General features: G+C 42.7%; 1 protein-coding gene across 1 annotated transcript in view; it reads left to right on the top strand.

Moving 5' to 3' along the window:
- Positions 1-26,949, top strand: part of CHN2 (chimerin 2) — a 313,595-nt gene that overhangs the window by 132,454 nt on the left and 154,192 nt on the right. The window contains exon 2 of the mRNA XM_023225955.2: positions 20,492-20,530. Coding sequence (XP_023081723.1) covers positions 20,492-20,530 — 39 coding nt within the window. The remainder of the gene's footprint in view (positions 1-20,491; positions 20,531-26,949) is intronic.

Raw genomic sequence — 26,949 nt, 5'->3', positions numbered from 1 at the left:
CTAATGTTTGTATTTTTAGTAGAGACGGGGTTTCTCCATGTTGGCCAGGCTGGTCTCAAACTTCTGACCTCAAGTGATCCATCTGCCTTGGCCTCCCAAAGTTCTGGGAGCCTAAATTCAATTTCATAGTGCCTATTTTACCCCATATGATGAGTGTAGTAAATGTTGGCATATCAAGGCATGGCAATTTGACATCACAAAACCACAAAGGTGAAAAATTAATGTAATTAATTTTTAATGTAATTAAATTCTTAATGTAATTCTGTGTGGAATTCTATGGTTTTAGAAGTTTCAGCCAGGCACGGTAATCCCAGCAATTTGGAAGCCCAAGGTGGGTGGATCGCTTGAGCCCAGGAGTTCAAGACAAGCCTGGGCAACATGGTAAGACTCCATCTCTACAAAGAGTTCTAAAAATTAGCCAGGTGTGGTGGTGTGCACCTGTGCTTCTAGCTACTCAGGCGGCTGAAGTCTGAGAATCACTTGAGCCCAGGAGTTCAAGGCTGCAGTGAGCTGTGATTGTACCACTGCACTCCAGCCTGGGCAACAGAGCCAGACCCTGTCTCAAACAACAACAACAACAAAAGGAAGTTTCATGCTTGGCGTGACTCTGTCTCCTAAGTGTAAAGCTAGGGTCAAAGGACTGGAGTGGAGTGGGAAGGTCAAATGCAGAAATATCCCTCCATGTGTGGACAGGAAGATGTGCAGGAGTGTATTTGTATACTTAGTGTTTGCATTGTTTCTAAGACATTATTGACACCTGGAATGATTCATTTCCTAAGTGTTGAGAGGTAAGTTATCTTAATCAGTGGATACTTTTTGAATAGATTGAATATAATAGCTTTAAAAATATTGGTGACATAAAAGGCATCTAAGATCGCCAGTAAACATTTCAGTGGTAGTCAAGAACACAGCATGCCTTCTTTCTGGAGCCATCTATTTCATGTAGTGGTGCTTACAGGAGTGGAACAATGTGGAGTCACTCATGGATTCTCTGTCATGGTGCTGGGCCCAGTAGAAATGCCTACTGCAATATAACCGATTAATTCTGAAAATAGAACCAATTCCTGAAAAGCCAAAGGTTGCATATGAAAACCTAAAAAACAGCCCTTGCTGTAGGCTCAGTCTCTTGATCTCAGACATTACTAGTAGTTGGTATAAATGATCCGATAGGGCCCGGAGAGGAGCGCCCACTTCCTGCCAGAGAGGGCACGAAGCCATGGACATAGGAAGCTCTCAGTAAGTGCTTCTTCAGCGTCTGCTGAAGGATAACAAACACTGAGGATAAAGGACCTTTCAGTATGTTTTCTGGGGAACCCAAATCTAGTCATTTCTGGCTGTTTTATTTCCTTTTTCCTTTTCTAATTTTTGAGTTTTGACAGCCAGATCCTCGCCATACTAGTTGGTAGTCTGTACTAGAGCCTGCATGTGTCAGGTAAGGCACTCTGCAAATCCTGGCGAGGAAGGAGACTTACAATAAACTCGATTGTTCTTTTCCTCTTTAATCAGATCTGCCAGCTTGTGCCTGACTAGTTCTGTCAACATTGTGAACAGTGGAGATGATTTGCCTCAGTTGCACCTCGCACTGAAAAAGCAGTACTGATGGCTATGCAGACATTTCTAAAGAGAATCTTAGTTTTCTTCCTCCACTTTAATAGTGGTCACCCAGTTGGTTGAGCAAACAGACATTTATTGAGCACCTGGTGTGTACAAGCATTTGGCTCTGCTTTGGTGCTGAGGAGAGTAAAGCTGCCAGGGAAAACCGAGGGGACACACGGACAGCTCCAGTAGGGTAGCTTTGCACTGGGACTCACACCTCTTCATTCTACCAGAAGCCAGGAGATACTCACTGGGGACAGTTGTGATGGGAGTTTTTCCATGAGCAGCAAGAGCTAATGGGCCACTTGCCTACAAGAGAAGGTGGGACAGCAGAGTCCTCCTGGAGAATCTCCCTTGTGGCCCTCTCACTGCCCTTTGACAGATTGCAAGCCTGAAATCTGTCAGCTTTGAAAGGTTGCCTGATCCTCCAGTATTTGGCTATGTAAGACAGGTACTGAAAGATAGCTTTTGTTGAGGAACTGACTCCCAATAAAAATGGTTAACTATCCATTGTGAGAAAACACTCCTTTGAGGCTGGGCATGGTGACCCACACCTGTAATCTCAGCACTTTGGGAGTCAAGGGTGAGAGGATCACTTGAGCCCAGGAGTTCAAGTGCAGCCTGAGCAACACGGTAAGACTCTGCCTCTACAAAAAAATTTAAAAATTAGCTGGGTGTGGTAGCATGCATTTGTAGTCTTAGCTTCTTGGGAGGCCAAGGTGGAAGGATTGCTTGAGCCCAGGAGTTAGAGACTAGGAGTTCAAGTCCAACCTGCAACATAGTGGGACTCTGTCTCTACAAAAAAAAAAAAAAAAAGTTTTAATTAGCTAAGCACAGTAGTGCGCACCTGTAGTCCTTGCTACTCCGGAGGCTGAGGCAGGAGGATTTCTTTAGCCCAGGAGTCTGAGATCACAATGAGCCATGATTGTGCCGCTGTACTCCAGCCTGGGTAACAGAGCAAGACTCTGTCCAAAAAAAAAACAAGCTTAACATTCTAACCAGAAAGTCTCCTTGCTTTCTCAGAAAACTTGCTTCAAGTTTTCACTTGAAGTGGAAACAACATTCCAACCCTTTTACCTCCACCTTCCTCTCCCTCCCTGGCACACAGCCTGGCAAACTCCTACTCATCCTTCACTGCCCAGCTCCAGTGTCATCTCTGTGAGGTCTTCCTCATTAGCTTCCCACTCGCCCCTGCCAGGAACCTGGCTCCTGTCTTCCGGCACCTGCCACCCTTGCATGCACTCCTCCATAGACTCCCCTTTGCTTGTTTCCCCTCTAGAATTGGGTGCTGCTTCAGGGAAAGGACTTTGTCATCTGTGTGTACCCAGTGCCTAACTTGGGATCAGGAACAGAGTGAAGGGTAAATGTTTGTTAAATGGACAGAGGAGAACATGAACAAATGATCTTTTATAAAGGCACAGGTGTGTAAATATACAATTCCTCCTTATGACCGTGCTGCTGAAAATAGATAAACAGAGGGTACCAGTACAAACAGTCTCAGACAGGAGCTACCTATTAAGGAAAGGTTTGTTTTAATTTTAGTTCAGACTCTGGTAGTGGAAGCAGGAACTTTCACATGCTGCGATTAGGAAGACAAATGTTCCACTGTGCAAACAGCAAGAGGATATGACTGCTGCCAGCATGCAGTACAGCTGTCCCCAACTCTATGAAGACATGCAACACTCAGATAACAGCAGAGCACAGAGAGGGGGTCTATTCTTCTCACTCTGTTATGTAATGCGAATACTTTGTCTTGCGGAAATCATTGGGACCACTTGTTGTTTGCCTTACTCTTAACCCTTTAATTTTAATTATAGACCTACTGATGCTGTCACCCAGGCTGCCACGTGGTGACAGGAAGGCTTTCCTTCCTGCATACATTTATTCAAGCGTTTGGCATGGAAGTGATAAATGCATGCGAATGCAGAGCTCAATGTGGAACTTTCAGTTAGCATCTTGCAGGTTGTGAGAGATTGCTTCGGCTGTTTGGTCCTTACTCTTGCATCTTCCTGTACATCACAGACATGCTTCCTGTGCTGTTTCTTGCTCTGTGGTGTGGTTGATGAGGTGTCTGAAGTGTTGCTAATGCAGCGTGTGTGATCTTTAGAAATATTTTCCCTGGAAGTTATTTTTAAAGCAAGTGATAAGAAACCACAGAACACCAAAACCCAGAAGGAGAGGAAAACCGGAGGCTCCCAGTCTCAGGAGGCTTCAAGAATCAGAGCCAACTAGACAGCCTGACTGGGCCCCATCTGTTTTTACTGGTCTTACAGTAAGGGGTAAGGTTTAGGTTGGAAATAGATGAAGGCAGGCTTAATATACTAATAGAGAGACCGAAGTAACATCTTGAATGTTGTGACATAAATGAGTTTGCTTGTTATGATAAAATATGATAGGTCAGTCTTCCCAAGAGAACTGTTGAGTGCCCATGTTATTGGCCATAATTTATTCTTATGGGATACAAATGAGTTGGCCAACTCTGGGCAAGGCCCCATCCTCTGTGGGCTTCAGATTCCAAGTCTGTAAAATGGGATAAGAGTACCCACCTCATAGTGCTGTTTGGAAATGAAGTGTGATAATACATGTGCAGTCCTAGGACGTTGCAGGGTCCAGTATGAGAGACAGAATTTTGTAATGAAAAAAGTATGCTTTTCAGAACTGGACAATGCTAGATTTGAATACTCAGCTCTACTATATGATTAATATATGTGATTATTTATGTGATTCTGGGCAACCTCACCATTCCTCTGTTTCTTCACCTGTGCAATGGGACTAATAATACCTGTTTTATAAGCTGGTTGTATGTTTTTTTTTTTTTTGCCACAGAGTCTTGCTCTGTCACCCAGGCTGGAGTGCAGTGATGTGATCTCGGCTCACTGAAACCTCCATCTCCCAGGTTCAAGCAATTCTCATGCCTCAGCCTCCTGAGTAGCTGGGATTACAGGCTAGTGCCACTATGCCTGGCTAATTTTTGTATTTTTAGTAGAGACAGGGTTTCACCATGTTGGCCAGGCTGGTCTTAAACTTTTGACCTCAAGTGATCCCCCTATCTCAGCCTCCTAAAGTACCGAGATTACAGGCATGAGCCACCGCACCCAGCCCTGGTTGTTAAATAAGACACTGCATGCAAAACATCTAACAACCTAACGTAATGAAAGGCTATTAATAAAGGCTAAGATAACTACATGATATCTGTCAAAATTATCTTTCACAAAAGGAATGTTATCTTAGATTTTATTTTATACAAAGCCTGTCATGCCATTGGATTACTCAGTTAATTTATTTTGAACCCTCAGTGACATTCTGGAAAAGTCACAATAGACTTGAAATGATCTTAATCAGTGATAGTTTTGGACCTTTGTAGTGGTCACTTAATGTAATCATTTTTAAAAAAGGAAGCTAAGAAATTTAACCTAGGTATATTTATATAACAAGTGCTAAATATAGTTGTAAACAACCTTTTAAAAAGTTTGCTACACTTGTTTTTAAATGTAAATGATATAAAAGGATATAAGTGAAAACCAAATCTCCCTACTTCTCCTGACCCTCAGCCTCCAAGATCTCCTCTGCAGACAGACACAACCTCAGCCCTTGGCAGTCTCTTTCAAACCTGTTTCATGTACTGAAACTGCAAGCTATGCCTCATTTTAAAAATTTAACATCTTGGAGCACTTTGCATATTAGCCACCTTATTCCTTTTTGTGCCTTCATAGTATTCCATAGCAGATTTTAAAAGATGACTTTAAAAAGCAGTATAACAATATTTTGTTTTTGTTAGCCATATTATGACAATGCTGGCCGAGCGCAGTGGCTCACGCCTGTAATCCCAGCATTGTGGGAGGCTGAGGCAGGTGGATCATCTGAGGTCAAGAGTTCAACACCAGCCTGGCCAACATGGTGAAACCCTGTCTCTACTAAAAATATAAAAATCAGCCAGGTGTGGTGGCACGTGCTGGTAATCCCAGCTACTTGGGAGGCTGAGGCAGGAGAATCACTTGAACCTGAGAGGTGGAGGTTGCAGTGAGCCAAGATTGCACCACTGCACTCCAGCCTGGGTGACAAGAATGAAACTCCATCTCAAAAAATAATAATAATAACAATAGTGTATATAACAATATAATATATATGCCAATATAGCAATATAATATGGCTGTGTTGTGGAGACCACCTTCAAAATGAATAAAAGCCAGCTGTTCTTATATAATGTGAAAGTGTGACTGTGAGTGGATAAAGTGCCCAGTGGCAGCATTGGACAGGGACTTTACAATTTTTTTCTTTCAAAAGATTAAGGAACAAGCAAGCATGATGTGCTGTGGGAAAAGAAAGTCTTAGATGACTAAAAATCATTTGAAGCTCAAATATACACATGGAAAAAGTAAAGTTGTTCCATGAAATGTGAGTTGCAGAAAGCAATATTTCTAAATTTGTGTATTTTAAGCATAAGTTTTAATTTGTACAAATAACTGAATTAATGAATTCAGGTATATATACCTATTTGAATTAAGTATTATGAGTAAATATCTGACCATTTCCTTTATGTTATGAAAAGTTTTTATATTCAGAAATCTTTTGGGGGAAGATATCATCAGGAAAAGGCACACTGCCTTCTGCGGGGGGTTTCTTGGGGGGCCTCAATATTCAGCAGTCCTGTTCTGAACAAACAGAAATCAAGCATTGCAGAGCAGGCCCAGGCTAAAGTGGCACTTCCATTAGTAAGGGCAGGCAGGAAGGTATTAGCCAGGTGTGCTCGCTAACCACTGAGCCCCCAAATTAAGCAGATTTACCTGTCCTCCAGGTGCTGCAGAGCTAGACCACCAGGAAGGCAACTATGTACCACCTGGACAGTGCTTCTAAGGGCTGGAACACAGCCAAGAGACAAATTGCTCCCACCTCCCCAGGGGGAAAATACAGGACAAGGTAGAGGACAGGAGTTCACCTCCTGAGTTTCCCTCACAGGCCAGGAGTGTATTTTAGCATAAAGCATGTCCTCATTTAGACTAATTCTCAGCACATATATGGGACATGTAGGTAATTCCCTGGCACATAAAGGGTGCACTTGTTTCCTTAAGGAAGGAAGGATGGGTTCACCACAACTGCTGGCACCCACATGCCGCCTTTGAGCTTTGAGTCACATTGAACAGCTTCAATCACAGGGTCTGCGTAGGGAGAATGCAGCTGCTAGGAGACTGAGAATTGAAAGTGTCTTGGAGCTTCCAACCAGGAGAGTGCTTACTGAGTGTCTAGCCCCGTCTCTATATTCACAGATGGTAAAATTGAGGCCCATGTGGGTCAAGGTTGAGGGAATAGCCCATAATCACCCAGAACTGGGAGTGGAGCTGGGGCAAGAAACCCACCATCATCTTTCAGGCTTCTGCTTGGTTATTGATGAGAGCACGGTGTTCTGCCTTGTTCTCATCCTTCTGTGGTTCCTTGCTTTTCCCCTCTCTGGAGCTCCCTCCTTCACGTGTAGAGGTAAAGCCGGTGGCCCTCTGATAGTCCAGTTCCACTGCAGCAGGCTCTGCTTTCAGCCTGTAAGACAAACAAGGATGTAGCAAGCATGGGCCAGAGTGACTGGCTGCCAACATGCCCATTCTTGATATGAATTACTACAATTATATTAACCACACCAATTGTTATGAACGGTGCCAGTTGCGAGAAATGACTCTGCTAGGTCAGACAGCCCGTTTGTTGCCAGGCCAGCACTGAGCACTGTATCTCTATGAATAGAGATCAATAGTATCTCTACTGATAATGAAATCTGGGAAAGAGTTGCACGTAGTACCTGATATGCAGAGGGTCCTTGAGGAAGAACAGGGAGGACAGAAAGAGGGAGGGAGGAGAGAAGGATGGGAGGGAGAGAGGGAGGAGGGCATCTCAGTGAGATTTTACTTTATTTGTTCTAAAAGGTGGCAGAAAATTAAATAATGTCATGAGTGTTTTCTAATTCTCTAGTGCTGTTTTCTACAATGTTCAAACCATGTTCTATCATTGAAGCAGACCAGACATAAGAAAGAACTGAAAATTTCACTTTAGCTTCTGTACTGCTGATTCCCCCTATGGAACTATGGAATTTTTATCCCCCACATCGGGATAAAAATCAATGGACTCCAGAGCCAAACAGATCTGGATTTGAATTCTACTTTTTCACCAACCATGTGGCCTTGGGAAAGTGACTGTCATCTCTTTCAGTTCCCTCATTTCTAAGAGATAAAAACACATACCTTCGGGGATGTGTCTGCTCCATGCTTCCTGGGCACCCTAAACTTTGTCTCTCATAACTCTTTTTGTAGTTTCTTACAATCACTTGTTTGATGTTCGTTTGCCTTCGTTGCTGGACTGAAGGCACCTTGAAAGCAGTGACTGGACCTGCCTTGGTCACAGCTATATCTTTATCCTGTGGCACAGTGCCTGGCACATAAATATTTGCTGGAAGAATGGATGGGTAGATGGATGGGTGGATGGTTGGATGGCTGGATGGTTAGATGGATAGATGAACAGATGAATGGATGGAGAGATGATTCAGGAAAGTTGTAAAGATCCCAGATAATGTATGGAAGGGGCCTATCCCAGAATCTGGAATAAGCAGGCACTTAAAAATTCCTTTCCACTTTTAGTGGAAGACCCCACCTTCTCTTCCATCTCTGCCTCAGGACTTTTTGACTCCGAATATGCTATGGCCAAAAAAATCTTTCTTGGCTTGCTAGGAATAAAAGTGCCAGGGCCATGATCTATGGGTTGCTTTAATGAGAGGTTTGTCTATCACTGCCACAACCATTGTATATCAGAAGAGACACAAATGCCCACAATGAACTCAAGATGCACCAAAAAATATATCATTATAGTAGGAGAAAATGCTGGCTCTTCTAAATGGCAAGAATGGAGAGCTGACTGGGGATACATCGAAATTGTCTCCTTCTCTAAGAGCTAACCTCTTCAGGAAGGAGATGAATAAAGGAATAACTATTAAGAAATAACTGATTAAAATAATCTCCCTCCATTCCAGCAGCACTTTAGGTCTAATCTTGCCCTGATCTTATAACACTCCACTTTCTACCTTGTGTTATGGTGATGTGTACATGTGGCCAGGGGCTGGATACTCAGCAGGCAGGCAGTTAGTGCTCATTGAATGAATGAATAAGTTGATGTCTTATTTCTTCTCCTAACTGATTCCTGTGGTTAGATTCTGCATCTTGCCTTTATATCTGCACCCACGTCTAGTGCACTGTTTTGTGCCAGTTAGGGCGTAAGCTCTGGGTAAATATTTGTTGGACGAATAAATGAATACCCCAAAGGGCTTCTTCTGGAGGAAGGCCAGGAAAACATTCCTTTGATGAAAATAATTTGTAAAGAGGCAGGGAGATACTGGAAGGCAGAATGTCTGGGGAGGAGAGACAGGCCTCTAGGTTGAACAGAGGTAGTAGTGGTGAGGTTGTCTCCAAAGAAATAGCAGGGGAGGAGGTGTGTGAATAATAAAGGAGGTAATTGTCCACCAGGAAAGCATCTCCATCTGGCTGTGAGAAATCTGCACTTTGTACCAGCAAGTGGGGAGAGTGCCTTGGGAGAGAGGGAGACCAGGGACATGGCCAGTGGTTTGGCAAAGGTAATAATGATGATAACCGAATTGAAGCTCCTGTGTCTTTTCTCTCCCTCAACCCCTTGTCTCCCTATATTGCCACCATTTGCTTTCATTTCTCCATCAAACCTCCCTCTTACAAGCTCTATTTTCTCAATTTCTACTTGCCCTTCATATCACTTGCCTGTGGCTTCCTCCCATACCCCATTGCAAGGTCATCAGAAACCCCCATGTTGCTGCAGCAACAGCTCTCCCCACGCGTATCTCACTGGAGCAGCTGCCGCCTCTGTTAACCACTTCCCCCTTTTTAAATGTCTTGTGCTTTGCCTTTCATGTCACCCCATCTTGGGGTTTCCCTCCTATCGCTCTGGTCTCTGCCTCTTTCCCTCTTCTTCTCATCCCTTCAGTGCTGATGCTCCTTAGGGGCTCTGTCAAAGGCCTCCCTCCCCCACTCTCATGTTCCCCCTGTGTCATGTGTCTACTTTAGTGGCTACAGCTGCCATATGTATGCTGGGGTTTCCATTCCTGGATCTCCAGTCCAGGCCTCTTTTCTGAACTGCAAGTCTCTTAGAGATGTTCACTTGGCCATTCCTCAGCCATCGCTTTCCAGCAGCAAAAGCTGAGAGCCTCGCCATCTGCCAGGCCTGCTTCTCTGGTCTGCCCCTTTCTGTGAATGGCAACACTACCCATCAAGATGCTTAAGCCAAAAACCATTCATCTTCCTCTGCCCAAGCTAGAAGTCATGTTCCCTCCTTTCCTTCCCTGTCCATATCCAGTTTATCATCAAGTCCTGTAGATTCTGTCTTCTCCATGTCCTTCACATCCATCCCATTTTCTCCTTCGCCACTGCCACCATTCAAGTTCAGATCATGAGTGTCACCTTCCTCGGTTACTGACCAGTCCCTTGATTGGTCTCACTGCCTCTTCTCTTCTCTTTCTCCCATCTTCTCATCCTCCGGTCCACTTTCTCTCTCAACTGTAATGATCCTTCTCAAATACAATCTGAACTCTGTATTATCCCTGCTTGCATTTTCCCTGCCCTCTAGAAGAGGTAAGTCCTTAGCATGGTTGTAAAATGCTTAATTATCTGGCCCCTACTTACTTCTTCAATATAATCCCTCACCCCTCCAAAACACCCTCTGGCCACCCACCCAGACATAGCAGAGCCAGTTTCAGACAGCAAGCTGAGCCACTTCTGGCTCTCAGTGCCATGTCCTGTCTTGCCTGTGGTTCCCGCAGGCCACGCCTCAGCCTGTGTATCCTCCAAAAGCCCGTTCATCCACAAAGACACTCCTTACTGTGGGCTTCTGCAGTAGATGTCCAGGCAATAGCCTACCTGTTTGACTGGGCTCCATGTGCTGTGGTAACAGAGCTTACTCTTCTCTTTGTCTTTGGGGACTTTAGGCCTTGCTGTTAGGTTTCACTCCTCTGAGACTGCTCTTGAAGGACCCTGAACAGGACTACTCAAGGCAGAGGTGATCCATCAGGGTGTGGGAAGAGCCTGACTGCCCCTGGCCCATGCAGCCCTCCAAAGGCTGAGGAGTCCTACCACCATCAATGCTCCTTGTATGCATCCTCTTGCTATGTTACAGTTGCCTTGTTATTTGTTTAGGGCCCTCAAAAGAATGCAAGTTTTGAGTTTCTGTCTTTTACTTGTCTAACACTTTGGGTACCTGCTGTGTCCTGGTTTACAGCAGTCATGGCCACTTCAGTTGTGCCATTTGTGCTTAGCTGAGAGGGCGAGTGGGGGCTGAACACAGCCTGGGCTCCCCTCGCCAGGCCACATGCTCTGGTTTGGGGCTCTGCCCCTCAGAGGAAGCATCTTGTCTACACACAGGTGCTAATTGCCAAGCTGTACACCTGCCTGAAAAAGACAGCTTTTTCTAATGCACAAAAAGTACCCAACAGGCTAAGGGTGACCCACACATTGGAGGACAAGATCAATGAGGTTCCTACTCTCACAGTGCTATCTGTCTAGCATGGGAAGACAAAACTTAAAGAAATATATAACCACACAGCAAAACGTTTCGGATGGCGAAAAGGCTCTACAAAGAATTGAAGAGAGTATCTGGGGAAATGCTTTAGGTTGTCGGGTCCAGGAAGATGTCTCTGAGGAGCCAGAGCATTTAGGCTGAGATCCCATGATAAGGAAGCCAGCAATGTGCAGGCAAGAGGGAGGAGACTGCGTGACATCCCGAAGACTGGTGTGGTCTTGATGTGTTCAAGGAGCAAAAGAAAAGCCAGAGTGGTGAGAGGAGAGACAAATGTGATGACCAGGGAGAGGTGGTCAGGGGCCAGACCATACAGAGTTTCATAAGCCCTCTCTACCTGTTCGCCATATTGTGCCCAAGGACTGGCTTGTTGCATTTATCCAATAAGTACCTGTTGAATGGGAGAGTCTCATCATGCCTCTGTGCACAGAATAAGTGGCTCAAGACAGAAGCTCCATGTGGCCCTGGTGCCCTCTAGTGACCACAGACTCCAGCCCAAGGCCCTCCATGGCTTCATCATCTTCAGAAAATCACTTCCCTTGTTTTTGGGGCCCAGCCTCAGGGTCCAGCAATAATTCCTGGAATTTGTCTTTCTAACTATTCTCTGCAAGTAGGACTCAAACAGAAAAATCCCTGATATGAGATTCGTAGTCAGACCGACAGCAGGCCTTCATCCCTTACCCAAGCAGAGTTTCCAAAGAGAATACATGGATGTCTAATTTCTCAGGGGAATGCAGGGAACCTGCACAGGGGACGAGCATTAGCAAGCAAGCTCTCTAACAGCCTTCAGATTTGGGTGTTTTGCAGCAGTTAGGATGATCTCCAGGTAGTCTCACAGCTCAGGCCTGGCACCATTTGACCGTGCTGGCCTGACAAGATCATAGCTAGAGGCCGTGCACTCTGTCTGTGAGGACATACTGCTAAGGACTCAAGCGTGGGCATAATGTATGTGTCGAAGACATATTGCAGCGTGCGCACAGACACAACATCCCACTCCTGCTGTTGTTGTTTGCTTTCGTTTGGATCCCAACCCATTCTGGGCCCATTAAGCTAATCACCCAACAAATTCTGAACTGTCTGTCTCATTGTGAGGCTGTTCCATGCCTGATTGAAAAACCTGTTTTCACCCAACTTCCCTGGAAAAAACCTACTGCAGCCCATTTACAAATGTTTGCATCAATAAATCAAAAGTGACAGCACAGATCTGGCTTTTCTGGGAGAGGGGATGGCACAGGGAGAAACCCAGTCCTTCTCCTCTGTTTCTTAAATGATCTACTGCTGCCATATACAAAGCTTTATTTGAAATGTTCTAAGAAAATAGGTCATCTTCAACTTCCTTAATAGATCATTCTCTACATCAGTGAAACTTTGACTCCTCTCATTTTCCAGAGCCTCTGCCTGTGTTTTTCTATGAGTCTAGTCATCCTCCACTGAGCCAAGTGAAGGAATCTGGCTCTCCCGGATGTTTGCAGGTATTTCCTCTTCAGTTGTCACTTAGCCAAGTGGAGCACATGTGTTCTTTAATTTTTCTTCGTTAATCAGTCTCCAAATTCCTTTACACTTGCTCCTCAGGTGATTCCATCAACTCAACATATTTCTGGAGCTAAAAATGCCTGGAAGAATACAGCCTTCCAGCTGCTACCACCCAAATGTGTGGATTCACGTATGTTCCCTGCACTCCACGGCCATATGTTTCCACAGGTTCACTTCCGGGAGCGTTCTGTGTCTCCGTTTGCTTCCCTGCAAATGCATTCTTAGTCTCATCTGTGAGTTTTCTAACTGAGTCTTAAGGCATCAAAAATTAAGAGCATATTAATAACAGCCCAGTGTTGGTGAGGGAGGGTATGGGGAAATGGACATTCTTGTACCCATTGCTGAGAGTTTCAATTGACTTGACTTATTTTCAAGGCCATTTTAAAACAAAAAATGCACAGACCCTTTACCCAGCAGTTCAACTTTCCCGAATCTATACTGCACCTGTATCAGTATGGCATTGTTTACAGTAGCCTGTATTAGTCCATTTCCACACTGCTATAAAGAATGCCTGAGACTGGGTAATTTATGAAGGAAAGAGGTGTAACTGACTCACAGATCTGCACGGTTGGGGAGGCCTCAGGAAACTTACAATCACGGCGGAAGGTGGAGGGGAAGCAAGCACCTTCTTCACAAGGTGGCAAGGGAGAGAGAGAGCAAAGAAAGAAATGCCGCTTGTAAACCATCAAATCTCGTGAAAACTCACTCACTATCATGAGAACAGCATGGGGGAAAGCACCCCCATGATCCAATCACCTCCTACCAGGGTCCCTCCCTCAACACGTACGGATTACAGTTTTCAAGATGAGACTTGAATTGACACAGACCCAAACCATATCATAGCCCAAAGTGGAAAATGGTCTAAATGTCCATCAGTTAGAAATTATAACATAAATGAATTAAGTATATTTTGCTATCCTCATGTAATGGAAGTCCAAGCAACAGTTATAAAAAGAAAATAACATAGATCTATGTGTACTGACATGGACAGATGCTAAAGCAATATCATGAAATTCAAACAGCAAATTGCAGAACAGTATGTATGATATGAAACCATTTTTGTAAATTTTTATTCCAGCTATTCACAGAACAAAATCTGGAAGGATTCACACAAATCTCTTAATGGTGCCTTTTTTTCCCCCACAGGTTGGGAGCTTTCTGCAGTATACATTTTTAAATTATTGGACTTTTTCTGTTTTTCAGCAATGGTGTATTACTTTAAAGTTCAGTGGAAACAGCAGAGGTATGACTTTATTTTTGCTGTGCTCTTGATCCAGAAAGATGCGCTTTTATGCCACCTATTCCCTATTGTCCTGGTTGTCCCCTAGTCTTTCTCAGACATTGAGAAGCTTTCTGTGGGCTAATCCCAGAATTCTTTGTTTTCCCTCAAAGACCAGAACAGCAGCATCATCTTTTTGGGGTTTAGTTAACTTTAGCACATAAGGTTTTCTTAAGGTGGCTTTCAAGTTTTAACCTGCACTTTCAGGCCCCTTTAACCTGTTTTTCTTTCCTCTTCTTAACATGTTCAGAATCTTTATGGATTATTTCAATGGTCTTATTACCCATCTTTTAAAGGTTTTGATCATTTTCTAAGCATCTGTATCTTCCCCTCTCCTTCCCCATCCTTTCATGAGAGGAGACACCTGCTTCCCAGGCTGCTTAGAATTACTCATTGATATTTGTTTCACAGAATTTTTAAAGGAGGGCCAAGGGAATCAGACATGGCCTTTTGCTGCAGAAGTAACTGCCTTTTGTCTCACTCCTAGCTCTTCCTGCACGAATACTGTGCATGCTGTATGTGCTATTACAACAGTTATTTTTGTTGGGTCTTTTTATATCTACTTTATTTTTGAGGTGTTGATTTGTTTAGTCAGTGTACTTTTAAAAAAAAAAACTAGCACTCCTACAAATTTATTTCTCATTATTTTTTATTTTTATATAAGCAATATGTACAGAAAATTGTAAAATACAAGTAAGCAAAAGAAGAAAAAGTAGAAATCACCTTTATTTTTACTGTCAGGTATAGCAAGCCTTAATAATTGGGTTTATTGCCTTCTTGATAATTTCTATGTATATGAATATTAACCTTTTATTAAAAATGAGATAATATTTAATAAATTATTTTATAACCTGATTTGTTAATACTTAACAATGTAGCATAAATAGTTTCTTATCATTAAACGTACATAATAACAGCTAGTATAGCATTTACCATATGCCAGGCATGAGACTACACATTGTATTTTATTTTTTCTCCTAATTTATGTTATGTCCATCCTTCAGTAGGAATTTTTTTGATGGCACTCTTTATCTGGAGTAATCTCTCTTTTGTTGTTGTTGTTGTTCTGTTAGTCTCTTCTTTTGTAGCTTTCTCCTGCACATGGCTTTCATGAAATAAAACATATTTGTGATTTTTTGTTTGCAGACTAAGCATTATAAATATTAACCGATCCAGTGCTCATGACAATCCTATATGTTGGGTGATGATATTACTCTCCTGGTATAGATTTTAAAAACTGAGGTACAGACAGAGAAGATAACTTGGTTAAGGTCACACAGCTAGTAAGTGACAGAGCTGGGTTTTAAACCTAAGCAGTCTAGTTCCAGAGGCTATGCTCTCAACCACAAAGCTGTAACCCAAACTGTCATTTTCATGACTAAGTCTCTGATAATTATTTAACCACTCCCTTCTTTCTGTGCTTTTAGGTTTACTCTTACACATAGCACAGCGATGAACATTTTGTTCATGTATATCTTTGTACATGCGTTCAATTACTACCTTAGGCTAGATTCCCGTGAACAGAATTGCTGAGTCAAAAGGGTGACATGTTTTTTAAAGGTTAGATACATATTAGTCAAAGTTTTTAAGCAATATGCCTTCTAAGCCTCTCTGATCTTTGTAATTCATTGTTCCTTTCTAAAAATGTGTAACTGTCTTCTGAGTTCAAGGATAGTTTTTTTTCTTTTTTTAAAATTAATACAGGGCTTCTTGTTCTCCTTCCTCCCCTTTCCTTATTTCTTCAAAATGTTTAACAAAATAATACATTTTCAAAAGGCATTATGCTTTATCTTGTCAGTATTTCCAGTACTTTGTGTCTCCTGGACTTTATGCAATGGGGGTGTGTGCACAGATGGAATATGTTCTACCATTTGGCTTAATGACAATTTTTCACACCACTAATTTTCTTTCTTTATTTTATTTTTTCTTTTAAGCCTCACAAGAATTGAAGTAACATATGTAACATATAATAATTTTGTTTTCTTGATTTCAATATATGTAAATTAGGGGGGACTGCCTGGTAAGGATGAATGATGTGTCAGAGCTCTAGAAGACAAAGCTCTCACCTCTGCCTCTAACTTGTTTTATGACCTTGAGGTAACCACTTAATCATTCTGCATTTCATTTTCCTCATTTGCCAAATGACAAAGTGAACTAAATGACCTTGAAAACCTATTTTTTTTTAAGTGTCAGTCTATCCGAGACTCAAGTTGATCTTTGAAAAGTATTGTTTGAAATTAGGGCAAATATGTGTATGTGTTGGTTGGGCAGAGTTGGAGGCACTAAAGATTGGTTTCAACATATTAAAAATATTTTGTGCTCTGACGCTTGACCAAGGCCTCCTAACAGTGTGCTTTAGTGGTTTGTGAAACATATTTCTAAGGCCAAGGTAATTATAGTTGTTCCACTGAAGCATGACAAATGGCCCCTCACTATGAATTCTTTTATGGGAAAGAAAAACCTTCCATGACAACAGCCCTGGAACTTAATGACAGGCTTCAGATCTTGGGGGCAAGAATAGAGACAGTCATTGGCTGCAGTCAAGAGAGAGAAGACAACAGCATGGGCTCACCTGGGAAGAATCAAGGCAGAGTGATGTAACAATAACAACAATGACATTAGTGGGACTCTGCTGAGAACTTGCAGAAAAATATAAAAAATTGACAGGATGTTGTCCCAATAATTTCATATACACTATCTCATTTAATTTCCACAATGTGGCCGGTTGCAGTGGCTCATGCCTGTAATCCCAGCACTTTGGGAGGCCGAGGCGGGTATATCAGAAGGTCAGGAGTTTGAGACCAGCCAAGATGGTGAAACCCCGTCTCTACTAAAAATACAAAAATTAACCTGGTGCGGTGGTGGACACTTGTGATCCCAGCTACTCGGGAGGCTGAGGCAGGAGAATCACTTGAACCTGGGAGACAGAGGTTGCAGTGAGCCAAGATTGTGCCACTGCACTGCACTGTAGCCTGGGCAACAGAACAAGACTCCATCTCAAAAAAAAAAAAAAAAAAAAATTCCCACAATGCCCCTAAGAGATAGGTTATGAGGTAGGTACTTTTATTTTTTCTATTTTACAAAGATGAGCATTGGGAGGTTGTTTAAAAAAGAAGCTAGATAACCTCCTTCGAATTATTCAGCCATTAGTTGTCGGAGATAGGATTTGAACCCTGAGAGTTCATTCATTCATTTAGCACGTTTGTTTTGTTTTGTTTTGAATGCCTGTTATGCGCCAGGCACCCATCTAAAGGCTGGTGACACAGAAGCGAATGAAGCAAAATTCCTGCTTTTATGGAGTTTGGCTAGTAGAGGAGAGACCAGTCATAACAAACCAATAAATCAATAAATAATTTCAGAGGGCAATAGTGCGATGAAGAAAAATCGGCTCTCTGTGAGGAGAGTGACTGGGGTAGAGGGAAGGTCACTTTACAGGAACTTGGCAGGGAAAGCCCCTGGCTGGTGACATCAAGCTGAGCCCTATGCAATGGAGCCAGTGAGCCATGCAGCGAACTATTGGAGGGCATTTCACCTGCAGAGTCCATCAGAGTAAAGGTCAAGGACTCAAAAGAGCTTGACTTGTTCTAGGAACAGATAGAAAGCCAGTGTAGTTGGATGATAAATGAAAAAAGGGAAAAATGTCTGCAGTGGAGTCAAAGAGGTGGGCAGGCTCCCGATGATGCAGGACCCATGGGCCACAGTAGGATGCCTGGATTTTATTCCACATGCAGGGAAGGCCTTGGAAAGGATTTTACACTAGGAAATGTTGTGATCTCCAGTTTCTGCAGGTAAATTTCTTCCTCTAGGTTATGTTGCCAGCAAGGAGCATCTGGAAGGGACTAGGTTGTTTATGTAGCCCACAGCCTAAAGGAGTATTAACTTAGGGGCCAGTGTTTCAGACGAAACAGAACTCTAGGGTTTCCACAGAACAACAAGACTCAAATGGACAGCTAGAGGTCTCCTTAGCTGAACTTCTGACTTTAGGTAAGAAGACCTTAGCAGATCCAAGTGGAGCATCTGGACTGTACTAAAGACCTTCAGAAAGGGAACTTCATCTTCTGTCTTGAGACCTTCCCTGAGTATGTAGAAGGCGGTGCTCTAGATACTGAACTTGTTTGACCACTTCTTGGTCTGGAGGTTGTACTTGCCTCATAAAATAAACCTCATCCAAAATAACAAGACATTACAGCTTTGAGTAGGTGGCATCTCAGGGATTTGCATTTCTGTGTAATCTATCATGTGTGTGTGTGTGTGTATCTATTTGTCTTTGAAAAAATATTTTTGAAGATGGCTTCAACATTTTAACATAGAGAACCGGGGCACGTTGGCTCATGCCTGTAATCCCAGCACTTTGGGAGGCTGAGGCACATTGATCACTTGAGGTCAGGAATTCAAGAGCAGCCTGGCCAACATGGTGAAATCCCATCTCTACTAAAAATACAAAAATTAGCTGAGTGTGGTGGCACATGCCTGTAATCCCAGCTACTTGGGAGGCTGAGGCAGGAGAATTGCCTGAAACTAGGAGGCAGAGGTTGCAGTGAGCCAAGATCGTGCCACTGCACTTCAGCCTGAGCAACAGAATGAGACTCTGTCTCAAAAAACAAACAAACAAACAAGCAAACAAAACAAAAAAGCAAAAAACAAAAACAAAGGGCCTGGCATTTCTGATGAGGTGGCAATGTATGAATGGGACTAGAATTTGTTTTGTAAACTCAGCAACTTGGTTAATTTTGTTTGAATACTCTTTGTAAACAAACACTCATGTTAACCCATTGAAATGGATTTATGTCACCTATGGGATGAAATTAATTGGTTGTTTGGGTTAAAGTCTCACTATTATAAGACACTATTCTCTTACTTTGACAAAAATATTCAGAGTTAATGGACACATTGATTTAGCAAAACCCAGTTTAAATAACATGGTAAACCATCACTAATGCACTGACTGTGTGTGTGCCTAGGTGGCTGACTATCCCTCTGTAGGTTCTTGACAATTCAGTCCTAACAACACAGATTTGTTTGTATGAAATGAGCATGAGAGGCATTTAGCTGAGCACTGTGATATGGTGGGCCTCAGAGAGTAAGGTAGTAATTGTGAAATAATTCAATTTAAGCTGCACAAGTGAGTAGGATTTGGGGAAGAATACCACCCTTGAGTTAGTTTTTATTTATGAAGAGCCTATTTGTTTCTCAGGTGGAAAAACATCCTCAAACCACCTTACTTCATGAATGAGGTCAGAAAAGTCTAATGGAGCCAGGTGCAGTGGCTCCTGCCTGTAATCCCAGCACTTCAGGAGGCCAAGGCAGGTGGATCACTTGAGGTCAGGAGTTCAAGACCAGCCTGGCCAACATGGTGAAACCCCACCTCTACCAAAAATATAAAAAATTGGCTGGGTGTGGTGACACGTGCCGGTAATCCCAGCTACTCGGGAGGCTGAGGCAGGAGTATTGCTTGAACCTAGGATGTGAAGGTTGCATTGAACCGAGATCATGCCACTGCACTCCAGCCTGGGTAACAGAACGAGACTCCATCTCAAGAAACGTTTAACAGGACAGGAACACAAGGACAAGGGTAGTCTAAGGGCAGGCTGTGTGATGCACCAGAGGTAGAGGATGATGAGAACAGAGTTTCCGTATCTAAAGGTGCTGAACTAGAAAACTCTCAGGGTTCCCCCACATCAACATTCTGTAGTTTGGCAAAAAAAGATTTTTTTTCTCCTATTTAAGTTAGAGCATGGTTTCCCAAGGTCTTATTAGCTGTGAGTGCAGGACGACTCTAATAACTGCATCAGAATTATAAATTCAGCTGTCAGCATTGGGATGGTTGAGTTGACTGAACAAGCAGGTTTTCTCTCATTGTCTGTTTCCTAGATGGATGAATAACAATTTCAGCCTCTCTACTTTGTTGTAACTCTGTCAGTCTGACATTTCTGATTGCTGAGAGGTTTGTGGAAATTTTCTAAGTCACACATTGGAGTTAATTCAAGGAGATAATGCAATTCCAGTGGAATCATCAGTGTCTCTGCTGTCAGATCGAGTATTTTAGGAGTTCAGTTGGTTGAGTTGCACAACTCCACAGATTTAATACTACATACTTGCCGCTTTGCATCTTGCCCTCAAGTCTTAATAAATGGGCTAAAGGTCTGATTGGAAACTGTGAGATAAATTATATGTTTACTATGCCAAGTTAAGTAAATACCGTTTGAAAGGATTACTAGAGGCTACAATCAAGTTAATTGCTTTAAAAATCTTTTTTGATTTACTGGGCTCTATGAAAATTGTTAAGCAATTGATCTGCCACAGTACATGAGCTGAAGAAAGTGGTGCTGAGTCCACAAGGTTTCCATGCATATCCCCTCCCCTGTGCCTGGAACTGCCCCCTAAATGAGAAGAGAGTTTCCCCGAGACCCACATGCAAGTATTGCAGACAGACTGTTGTTCCTCCAGAGAAGACACACGTTGACAGCTTGACGTTCAGGCTGATGATGGATTTCTTTTTTTTTTTTTTTTCTATTCTAGATGCTGAAGAATACCAGCCTCCAATATGGAAATCATACCGTGAGTACCTGAAATGAAAATCTCCCCAGAAGTCTTTAGCAGGCCAGCCTTTTTGAACAATTCTTGCCAGCGATGTGGTCCACACAAGTGTTCCCACCTCACAGCATTGAAAACTCAAATCTTTCTTTCTGCTGAGGAAAAAGATTAGTCAGAGAGGATTATCTGAGCCTCCTCCTCTTACCAGGGGCTCCAAGAACCAGCTCTGGCCCATTTCAGAAATGCTAGGAAAAGACAGGTGGATTTTCTGACTCTCTGCCTTTCAGTTTGGGGCTTTATATTTATTTATTTTTTTACACCGTTGATTGGCAAATGAGAATGTGTTGATTTCTGTGAATTATGTTTTTGGCCAATCATTCTAAGGATAAAATATTATGTGACATCAACCGCTGAAAAATGAACAGATAGTAAAGAACCATGTTTGGTCACCAAGGGTGACTCTTAGAAACAGATCCTGCCTGATCATCAGTCACCCGCCTAGCTCCCCTCATGAAGGCAGGTGGCTGTCATCACCTAAGTCTTGTCTTCCCTTTCCTTAGTACTATTTGCTTGACTCGGGAACTCCCCAGTGAGAGAGGGCAGGACTGTGGTAGGAGGAGCCCACTGTGTCCAGAGCCAGGGGACGCAGGTCCTGGCTCAGGCTCCACTTCTGCCATCGTTGTTAGCATTCCTAATGAAGCTGCCAGAGTTACCACTCCCCATCAAGAGCCTGCCCTGTGCTGGCCACCGCACCAAGCAGCCAAGTCCTGAATTCTTACCATAGCTCTCAAAGATGGGGACCATTTATTTATTTATTTATTTATTTGAGACAGGGTCTCGCTCTGTCACCCAGGTTGGTGTGCAGTGGCGCAATCTCAGCTCACTGCAACCTCCACCTCCCGGGCTCAGGTGATCCTACCCCCTCAGCCTCCCAAGTATGTGGGACTGTTATAGACGCCACCATACCTAGATAATTTTTTCTATTTTTATTAGAGATGGGTTTTGCCATGTTGCCCAGGGTGGTTTTGAACCCCTGAACTGAGGCAATCCACCAACCTCGGCCTCCCAGATTGCTGGGATTTCAGGCATCAGCCACCATACTAGGCCTATGGGGACTGTTACTATCTCTATTTCACATGTAAGGAAACCATGGCTCAGGGAGGCTAAGTAACTTGGTGAAGTATTCACAAAAAGTAGTGGGGTAGCGTTCTGAGTGGAACCCACAGCCTGCGTGTGTCCAAGACTTGTCCATTCTATTCAGAATCTTATAATATACATAAGTGCATGTATACACACACACACACACACATTATATATTGATATATAATATATACATACAGCCACACACACACATACATAAATATATATGTATGTATTTGTTACAAAAGCAATACAGAGCTACATAAAAGACAGACATTAGGGAAATATGTAAAACTGAGAGTAAAAATTTCCCAACATCCACAAATTCCCCACCCCATATTCCAGTTAACTCTCCCCTTTCCCAGTTGCTGAACTCTGTGAATTTGGGGAGGCAGATCCTTCTGATTGTTTAAAAGCACGTGCTTCATGTTAGGCATTTTCGTTGTTGTGTAAAAATGGCTTTACGCTGTGTCTTTCAGCTTGCTTGTTTCACTTCACAAACATCTTGTTTTTATCTCTCCTTGTCAGCACATACAGAGGCACCTTGTTCTTCGTTACATAAGTCCGTTCTTCCATCTGTGAAATAATGGGGCTGTGCTGGGTCTCTAAGGGCCCTTCCAGTCTAATGCTCTGCATTCCGATCTTCTGTTTTGAAAGGCCGTGCTAATGACTTAGTAATTGGATGTTTTTGTTTGTTTGTTTCCTAATGGAGTGTGAAGAGCTCTGACAGTAAATCAACAGAATATCTGTAGTGAGAGGCATTGGGTGTTCCATGACTTCCTGTGCTTTGCACACTGGCTCACACACGGCCTTGCATACATTAATGACCCAATAAATATTTGTTGAGAGAATGCCACCACAGAGAGCTTTGCTGAAGCGAAAAGATGGCATTGGCTCAAATTCATCTTCTTTTAAGAGACCTTGGGCCACCCGATAACATCTCTTAAAAGTACTTCTATGTCTTGAGGAAGCTGGAAAATCTTTGCTACTTCATGTTAACAATATCAATTTTAACCCTTCTGTATTAGTTTTAAGTTTGATTTTTGGATCTAACCAAGTTGTGTTTTTAAAAAAATTTTCTGTATAATCATAAAACTTTACTTGCAAAAGTTTCTCTTTATTATATCCAACTGATAGTCATCCAGGCTCCTTTTGAGGGCGTCTAGTGATGTAGATCTCTGAAAGTGAGGGGAGCATGCCATCCATGGCATCAAAAAACGTGTTGACCAAAGCCCTACAGACCACCAGTGAGGAAGGACTCTCTTTTGGTCATCCTGGATCCATGAATTATTTGAGTTTGGGTATTAGACCACATATGAATTATCAAGCTCATGCTACTCCATCTTATTCCCAAGAATATCATCCATTCATTTAATCTTTCAGCAAATACATTCTAAATGTCAGAGGATAAGTGTTAGAAATCAACAATGAATCAAGTATGGTTTATACTTCCCTCCAATGTACAGTCTAGTCAAGGAGACAGATGTAAACCAATAAACTTAAAATGCAAATGAATTCTGGTAACAAAATACTACTCCTCTATCCCCTGGGAAAGAAGACTATAGAAGTCAGATTTGCATGTGGGTCTTGAAGGATGACTAGGAGAAGGAATCTGAGGGTCTTCATGAGATGCTTTTTAAAAAATCCAAATATGCTAAAATGATATCATTTTCCTGATATGAAAGTCCAACAAAGCTCTCAGAATATTGAATTTGTCTTATTTTAAATAAACTGTTGGTAAACCTGTTCTGAACCCCAGGAATTACCAAGCCTTTCTCTTTGAAATGTTCACAGATTATCCTTTGAGAGGTTAATTTTAGATACTGATGTCTAACTCATTATCATATCATGTATGGAATCCATATTCTTCCATCACACACTTTTTAAAAATCTGGCAACTTTCAGTACTATCAATTCTCTCATATATTTACTAGATACAGTATATTTTTTTGCCATAGCATAGGACTTGGTTTAAAAATTTATTATTTGCAATGATTAGACAAGTAAGTAGCTATATCCTTGTTTTCGTTGACGTTTTTTGGCCATAACTGCCTTATTTAATGTCAGATTCTTGTTATGAAGCACTAGCCCCAATTATGGCATTATTCCTACAAGAAAATTTGTCTTAACCAGGCATGGTGGCATGCCTTGTAGTCCTAGCTACTCAAAAAGGCTAAGGTGGGAGCATCACTTGAGCCCAGGAGTTTGAGGCTATAGGGAGCTATGATCATACCATTGCACTCCAGCCTGTGCAACAGCGAGACCCTGTCTCTAAAAAACTTTAATTTAAAAAGAAAAGAAAATTAGTCAATTTCTAATGATTCATTTTAAGAAGCGGTTTCTAAGTTTTATTCTTGGCTGCAAGCAACAGAATACTACTCTCAATCACATTGATTGACTTAAGCCAAAAGTCCAGAGGCACTGACTTCAGACATGACTGTTCCAGCAACTCAAATGACATTACCAAAATCCAGTGTATATTTCTTCCTTTCTTGGCTCTGCTTTCCTAGATTTGACTGTACTCTTACTATGTTCTTCCCTTGGGATCCCCCTGTAGCTATCAACAATATCAGGGCAGTGGCTTTCTTATCCAAAAGCAACAGGCAAAGGAACAGTCTGCTTTCTTGACACATCTAACAAAGTCTCAGAATTGAGTCTCAGTCCTAAATGACCTAGGTTACCCATTTCTGACTCTATCACTGTGGTCAGCGACGTGCTGACTGCCGTAAACCAATCAGGACTCACCACTGGAATTCAGGAAAGGATCAACCCCATATAACCCTGTATAACATGATTGGAAATTTTGGAGTAATATTGGAAGCAGGAAGATGAAAATGGATGCTGGGAAGGTAACCATAAATATCTGGCTAAGAAATTTAGAAGAGTAAGAGTAAGAAATCAGCTCTCTCAATATTTTATATAAATTATAGTGTTCATTAATTTTACTCCTTCATTCAACAAATGCATATTAAGTCTCTGCCTTAAGCCAGACACTGTGCTTAGAGTTGGGCCACAAAGATGGATAAGATCGGCTGTTGACTCAAGGAACCATGATGCCACGTGATGGCCTTTAAGTCCCTGCCCTCTCTGCTCCTTTCCTTTTCTTAGAAGCTAACTTCATGGCTCACTGAGCTGTTTCCGTGGAATAATCTTGTCCCAAAGTACCATACATCTGCCGCTAATTCTTAAGTCTCAAGACTGAACACAAGAAACATTGATGAAGTCACTGAGAAAGCTTTGGTTTCAATGCTCTGAAAGAAAAGCTACTTTCAAGTTCACTTAAAAATAATAATAAAGCTACATTCTAAACGTTAAGCCAGAACTGTATAAACTTTTTGCCTCGAGCAGGCAAGTTCAAAAGCCAACCACCATGGTTATGCTCTGAAAGATTTTCTTTCTTAAGAGGCCAAGTGCCAATTAGGCAGCAGATGCAGTGGCTGACAGCTCTCCCTGGAGGCTCCCCTGGGCAGCAGGTCATGCAGGCATAGCTTGTGCCTGTTTTACAGATATGAAATTTAGAGCCTCAGAACCCTGATCTACAGAATCCCAGCATCAGAATCACTTGGGAAGAATATTTATGATAATTATTCCTCAGCCTTACCACAGATCTCTGGATCAGAAAAGTGGGGGGATGTGTAATGTATCAAACCCCACAGGTTTCTCTTATGCATACTTATGCCTGAAACCCCTCAGTGTGTGGGCAACCGTCATCTCCTCCTAGAGGTTTTTCACAGTACCATTAGACAAGATAATTAAATCCCCATTAAGACTTGACGTTCTGGGTGCGGTGGCTCACACCTGTAATCCCAGCACTTTGGGAGGCTGAGGCAGGGGGATCACCTGAGATTGGGAGTTCGAGACCGGCCTGACCAATATGGAGAAACCCTGTCTCTACTGAAAATACAAAATTAGCCGGGCATGATGGTGCATGCCTGTAATCCCAGATACTCAGGAGGCTGAGGCAGGAGAATCCTTGAACCTGGGAGGCGGAAGTCACGATTAGCCGAGATCATGCCATTGCACTCCAGCCTGGGCAACAAGTGCAAAACCCCGTCTCAAAAAAAAAAAGACTTGACATTCTGTTAGCAAGGCAAGGCCTTCCCATGGCAGGCTGGAGGGTGAATTTGAGCCAAAGAAAACATCTAAAGTACCTATAATTCCCTGCGCATAAGGTTTTCCCATGAAAACTGGGATGACATGAGCAGGGAATAGGGTCATACTGGCTCAGTGTCATGGCCAAGTGGCTGGATTCAGCTCCTGGGTCCATATACCCTCCTTAGAAAGAAAGTAGACTGTTAGAAGCCGTCCCTGCTGGATCTCTTAGGAGCTGGTGGAGCTGGCCTGGGCTTCAAGGCCACCCAGGCTGTGGGCTTTCACCCGTTAGCAGTCTGATTCTGTTCCCACAGTGAGTCAAGTTTTCTTACTGAAGAAAAAGTGAAACAGTCTGTCAGTGAGCTCTCAATTTCTCAATCTGCTTTGGGTTTCTTGGGGAGTTAGGGAGCTCCACCTCCGTGTTCCCCAGTGACTGCCACCCCTGCCAAACAGCTTACTCTGGTGCTAAGAATTCTCTGGTGTGCGGCAGAGGGCCCGGGGCAGGGAATTCCTGGCACATATGTGGGACATTGCTGCAGAAGCAATTCCATCACATCACCTCTCAGCTCACAGACCACCCAAGAATTGACATACATTATTGCATGTGACTTGTGAAATGTGTTTGTCGAACAAGGAAAATTCAAGAAGCAACGTCTTCAGATTATGTGATAAATTTCAGTTATATTAAACTCTGCCTCAGAGATTTTTTTCATGGATGTTTGTTCTGCTATAGCTAACCTTGAAAATGATGGGCAGGCTCTCATTTGAAGCTAAGATAAGAGATTGGGCCTATTTTTATATGGCTGCCATGGTCATTGATTGTCATCTCATTATCTTTATAGCCGGCTAGGTAACCCAGATGGCAAATAAGCTTCTGTGCCTACTTGCCAACTTCTGTTGTTTGGAACAGCATAGAACAGGGTTTTGCAGATTCTGAGACCTGCTCATTGAGAAATAAGTCATCAAATAATGATGTCTGCTGCCAAGGGGCCAGGAGAGAGAGGTGGCAGTCCCTCGCTTCTGGGGTTTGCCTTCCCTCTTCCCTCCTCCAAGTCGCCCCTGGCTGGGATTGTTCTTTGTTGGTTGTGAGATTGGTGAATTACCAAATTTTTCTTTGCTAAAGCTCAGAGGGTCCCTAGAGAATGCAGCTGTGGGATTTAGCCTGTTGACATAGGAGAGGAACTCTCCAGAAATGTTCCATCACCTGCATC

The sequence above is a fragment of the Piliocolobus tephrosceles genome, chromosome 8 (genome assembly GCF_002776525.5).
Source record: "Piliocolobus tephrosceles isolate RC106 chromosome 8, ASM277652v3, whole genome shotgun sequence".
NCBI classification, from domain to species: domain Eukaryota; kingdom Metazoa; phylum Chordata; class Mammalia; order Primates; family Cercopithecidae; genus Piliocolobus; species Piliocolobus tephrosceles.
The sequence above is the reverse complement of the archived record's forward strand: the minus strand, read 5'-3'. Positions and strand labels throughout refer to the sequence as shown.